This window comes from Propithecus coquereli, unplaced genomic scaffold (genome assembly GCF_000956105.1).
Source record: "Propithecus coquereli isolate 6110/MARCELLA unplaced genomic scaffold, Pcoq_1.0 Scaffold302, whole genome shotgun sequence".
Classification (NCBI taxonomy): Eukaryota; Metazoa; Chordata; class Mammalia; order Primates; family Indriidae; genus Propithecus; species Propithecus coquereli.
In genome coordinates, this window is record NW_012148642.1 from 1,391,330 (window position 1) to 1,396,801 (window position 5,472).

General features: G+C 35.4%; 1 protein-coding gene across 1 annotated transcript in view; it reads left to right on the forward strand.

Annotated features, from left to right (window-relative positions):
• Positions 1-5,138, forward strand: part of BRAF (B-Raf proto-oncogene, serine/threonine kinase) — a 195,241-nt gene extending 190,103 nt beyond the window's left edge. The window contains exons 19-20 of the mRNA XM_012649745.1: positions 629-763; positions 4,922-5,138. Of these exons, the coding sequence (XP_012505199.1) occupies positions 629-763; positions 4,922-5,095 (309 nt within the window). The 3' untranslated portion in view covers positions 5,096-5,138. The remainder of the gene's footprint in view (positions 1-628; positions 764-4,921) is intronic.
• The last annotated feature ends 334 nt before the right edge of the window (positions 5,139-5,472 follow it).

A 5,472-nucleotide genomic window follows, 5' to 3' on the forward strand; every position in this document is an offset into this window, starting at 1 on the left:
TAATAATATAAATCTCTGTACCCAGGGAAGACAAGCCTTTTTACTTTATTAAACAGAAGATTTTAGCTCCTCTCCTCTGGAGGAGGCTCTGGTTCTCAGATTTGTATGGCCAAATGCCCCATTAGAGTTTCCACAACAAAAGGGCTTAAAATGCAGATGCCAAAATGACTGCTAAAAAGGTTAACTTTTTTGGTTTCTGCTACACATAAGGACTTACAATGTCCAACAACAAGAAATACTCAATAAATTATTATTATTTTTTAAGTAAAAAAGAGTCAGTATCAGCTCTGCTTTAGAAAGATTGCCCTGTCAATGGGAAGTGGACCAGATGAGGTGGGACTGGAAGCGCAGGAGCACTGGGAACAGTAAGATCTTTGCGCAGTCCGGGAGTCCTGAGGGTTGAGCTGGCAGCTCAGTAAGTGTGGACTCCCCACAGTCTATCATGTATAGAAATCCAGATACTAGTGTTTTATTTAAACTTCTTATTGATGTGCTATACATATATATATATGTATATATATATGAAAATACACATGTCATAAGTGTACCATTTATTTGAGTTTTCAATGAATATGTATTTTTTAACTTATCTACAAGGTTTATGATTTTCCTTTTCTTCTCTCTGCAGATAATTTTTATGGTGGGACGAGGATACCTATCTCCAGATCTCAGTAAGGTACGGAGTAACTGTCCAAAAGCCATGAAGAGATTAATGGCAGAGTGCCTCAAAAAGAAAAGAGATGAAAGACCACTCTTTCCCCAAGTAAGAAAAATCTTCATTCTACCTAAAAGAACAGACTAACATTCAAAGGCAGATTTTTGAGCACTTTTTCAGGCACACAGTTTGTATTTCATGAGTTTGGATTCCATGTGCTGACTCCAAACAAGCAAACACATGAAGATGATTTTATAAAGGTTAAGCAGTGGTTCACCTAGAAATTTGGAGTCCTGATACAAAATGGTCAGAAAGACTTTGCATTTGTCTAGTAGTTCTCAAACTTTTTGGTCTCTGAACCCTTTTCTATTTAAAAATTATTAAAGACCCCTTCCAAAGAGCTTATGTTTATGTAAATAATAATTGCTATATTAGAAATTAAAACTATATTTTAAAAATATTTATGAATTTAAACATAATAATAAAGCTAACACTTAAGTAACATTTAGCTAAAACAATTATATTATCCAAAACAAAAAAAAATAGTGAAAAGAGTTGTATTAGTTTACATTTTTTACAAATCTCTTTGCAAAAAAGAAGACAACTGGATTCTCTGCTTTTGTACTTACTATGTTGCAATATGTCACATCATGTCACCTCTGAAAACTCCACATGTAAAACAATGACAATAAAAAGGATAAATAATATCTCATTGTTATATATGAAAATAGTTTTGACCTTGTAGATCCCATAGGCATCCACAGACCACACTTTGTGAACCACTGCTTTAATTCTTCTTAATGGTAAAATAAACAGATGCCAAGCTTCCCTTTAACTAGGTCTTTTTGAGGGGCATTTCCACCTGGGGCAAAAAGAAAAGGTAACTATCAGCTTTGTCAGCCTTTCTTTGATTCTTGATAACTTTCTTTGCCTTTTATCTTTTCATGTTGTTAGGCTACAGCCCTTAAGTTAATAAGCCCTACAAAGAACTGAAACTAAGTGCCTCAATAAGCTTAGAGTTTATATATAGTAGATATTGTAATATAAATGCAGTGTTTTCTGAAGCTTAGGAAGTTCTTGATAGCACTATATAAATATGCCTTGATAAATCAGTACAGTTTCAAGTGGGAAATACTGACTTCCATAGTTACTATCCCACCATAATTACTAAAGTGTTCTTTTTTGTGAACCCTTGTGCCTTTGAATATACAGTCCTACGTGAGTTACTTAGAAGTCACTACTACAGGAATGAGATTCATTCATCATTTATTTTTTATCTAAAAATAATTTTTATTCTTCTCTAAAGAATTAAAGAAGATAAAATTTATGGCTTTGGGTTGTTTGGGTTTTTTTTCATTTGTTTTGTTTTTTAATTTAAGAGACAGGGTCTTGCTCTGCTGCCCAGGTTGAGTGCAGTCGTGCAATCGTAGCTCACTGCAGCCTTGAACTCCTGGGCTCAAGTGATCCTCCCGTCTCAGCCTCCCAAATAGCTGGGACTACAGGCACTCCCCCCATGCCTGGCTAATTTATTTGTTTATTTGTAGAAATGGGGTCTTGCTATGTTACCTAGGCTGGTCTTGAACTCCTGGCCTCAAGCAATCCTCCTGCCTTGGCCTCCCAAAGTGCTGGGATTACAGGCATGAGCCACTGCACCCAGTCAAATTGATGTTTTTAACAAGTCTCTTGGGGTTGCCTCAGAGAGGAATAGAGAGGCTAAATGTTGAGTGGATAGATAAATTTTTACATATTGGAATTCTCAGTTACTATTCCTTTGAGGAAGAGTTTTTGTTTTTTGTTTTTTGCTCAGAAAACCTCTGGTTTGAGACTATCCCAGTGAAAGGCCAGTGTTGTTGACCATGTCAGCATGACCTTGTACAGTATTCTCTTTCCACATCCCAGTGCTAGGGTTTTTTTATTTGGCATGTTTGATTCACATTAATAATGCAAATTACATCCTTAGGCCCACTTTTTAAATGATATTTAAAGGAGCAAAATCTTCATGCTTCTAAATATAACATTTCATTAATTGCATGGTATCAAATAATGAAATGTATGTATGAATTTTTCAGATTATTTGAGGCTACCCCTTTTATGTACTATTGTTAAGTTTTCATTACAAGATATCGTTTCATACCATACTATTAAGGTGGCACATAAATTTTAAATGGCTAAAGATCTATATGTAAAAAACACAACTGTAAAATATGAAATTATTTTTATAGTCTTGAGGTAGGAAAGGCTTTCCTAAGGCAAGAGACAAAATCCAGAAGTTATGAAGGAAAAGATTAGCAGATATGACTACACTAACATTTCTTAACTTTTATGTAGTAAAAATAACACTGAGGCCGGGCGCAGTGGCTCACGCCTGTAATCCTAGCTCTCTGGGAGGCCGAGGCGAGCGGATCGTTTGAGCTCAGGAGTTCGAGACCAGCCTGAGCAAGAGCGAGACCCCGTCTCTACTAAAAATTGGACAACTAAAAATATATAGAAAAAATTAGCCGGGCATGGTGGCGCATGCCTGTAGTCCCAGCTAGTCGGGAGGCTGAGGCAGGAGGATCGCTTGAGCCCAGGAGTTTGAGGTTGCTGTGAGCTAGGCTGACGCCGCGGCACTCTAGCTCGGGCAAGACAGTGAGCCCCTGTCTCAAAGAAAAAAAAAAAAATAACACTGAAAGATGAAGAGAAAAATAATTGTAGCATATATAACAAAAAGTGAATATTTGTAGGATACAAAGGATTCCTACAAATCAAAAAGTAAAAGACAAGCAATAGAAAATGGGCAAAAAGGATATGAACAGATGACTCACAAAAGAAATACAAATGGTGAATGTACTTAGGAAACAGTGAAAAGATTTTACTAGCAAACAATAAAATGCAGAGTCATACACAGGGAAATACATTTTAATTTTGCCTCTCAGATTGGCCATATCCAGCACTGGAAACACCATTGGGAAGAGAGGAAGAGCATTCTTTTTAAATTTTTAAAGTGTTGGTGGGAATGTAAATTGTTCAGCCTTTTGGAAGGACTTGATCCATAAATTTAAAATACTGCGAAAAGTCTATTCTACAGAACCTACTTCCATAAGTATTCAGATATATATAAGAATGTTTACTATGATAGGAAAAATCAGAGACATAAAGACTAAGGTAGCTCTGTATAGATGGCATGGTTATTGGTGAGGGAAAAGGAAAACAATGCAGAAGAAATATACGTAGTGTGTTACCACTTTAAAAGGTGATGTGGGTGGTCTCTGTTTTCATATGTGCATAGAAAAGGTCCAGAAGAAAGTATAAACTCTAACAGTGGTTACCCCTGGAGGATGGAATTTAAGAGCCTTGTATGTCTTAGTTTCTATATTATTTGAATTTTTATTACATGCTATGCTTGCAATTTAAAAATTTTTGTAACATCGCTTACTTCTTTGTCTTATATTAATCGTTATAAAGATTATGGTTTAACTTAAAAGTTTTGGTAGCTCAGGGCAACAATAAAAGTAATAATAATGGCTGCTGAAGTTTTACTGAGTACTGTTTACCATAGGCCAGGCTTTATGCTGAGCCCTATAAACATATGTCAGGAATACGAACACGCATTATCATGCTATATGCCTTCAAGGGCCAAACATAACCTATTTCTTTGTACCTTAAAATATGTGAATTTTTATGTTTTGTATATTGGTGTCTATTTATACAGTTCTCCTGTCTCCAACTCTTGGGTTGTCACTTGTCATTTCTCGTGTGCCCCTACCAGTCTGAGTCAGTGGGGTTCTGCTTTTAATTAGGTGTATATAAGACATTCCCATTGCTAAGTTTCTTTAAAGGGTGGGTTGCTGATAGTTCTGTTTAAAGATGGTCATATAGTGCTTTATTTATACTCCATCTTCTTCCCAAAAGGGACTTGCAATCTGTGACAAATAGGTTATATAATTGGTTTTAAATTTTTATTATTTACTGTTTCAAAGCTGGCAAATGATCTAAAAATGCAAACAAAAGCTAAGTATAAGTTGCTTTTCCCATTCAGTTTATAGAGATAAAAACTGTAATAGTTTGGTAGTTTTCTTTTTAAGAAAATATCAGTTTCTTTGTAAATATTTTTCCAAGCATTTATGATAATACTGAAAACTGTGTAAGATTTCAGGTGCTTTCTTGTAAAGTATGATGGGACTTTCAAAGATTTACACCACCCAGATTTTCATTCTTTCTGTTTTTTCTTTTTCTTTCTTTTTTTTTTTTTTCTTTTTTTTCTTTTGTTTCTTTTTGTTTTTGTAGATTCTCGCCTCTATTGAGCTGCTGGCCCGCTCATTGCCAAAAATTCACCGCAGTGCATCAGAACCCTCCTTGAATCGGGCTGGTTTCCAAACAGAGGATTTTAGTCTATATGCTTGTGCTTCTCCAAAAACACCCATCCAGGCAGGGGGATATGGTGCGTTTCCTGTCCACTGAAACAAATTAAATGAGCAAGAGAATACAGGAGAGTAGCAACAAAAGGAAAAAAATGAACATATGTTTGCTTATATATTAAATTGAATAGGATATTCTTTTTTTTTAAGGTGAACCAGAGAACACTTGTGTGTTTAAGGACTAGATATAATTTTTTCCCAATCTAAAATTCATACTTAACATTGGATTTTCAACATTCAAGGGTTGAAATACACAAACATTGCTAAAAAGTGGCAGTGCCTCTTCTAGAGGCTTTACTTCCTGTTCCAAGTTTGTTTTGTTTACTTGGTTATTTTAATTATTAAACTTCAGTTTTCTCTTTCAGTTTTCTCATGCAACTTTTGTTATTAGCTGTCACACGTCTGTTAGGGACTCCAGAG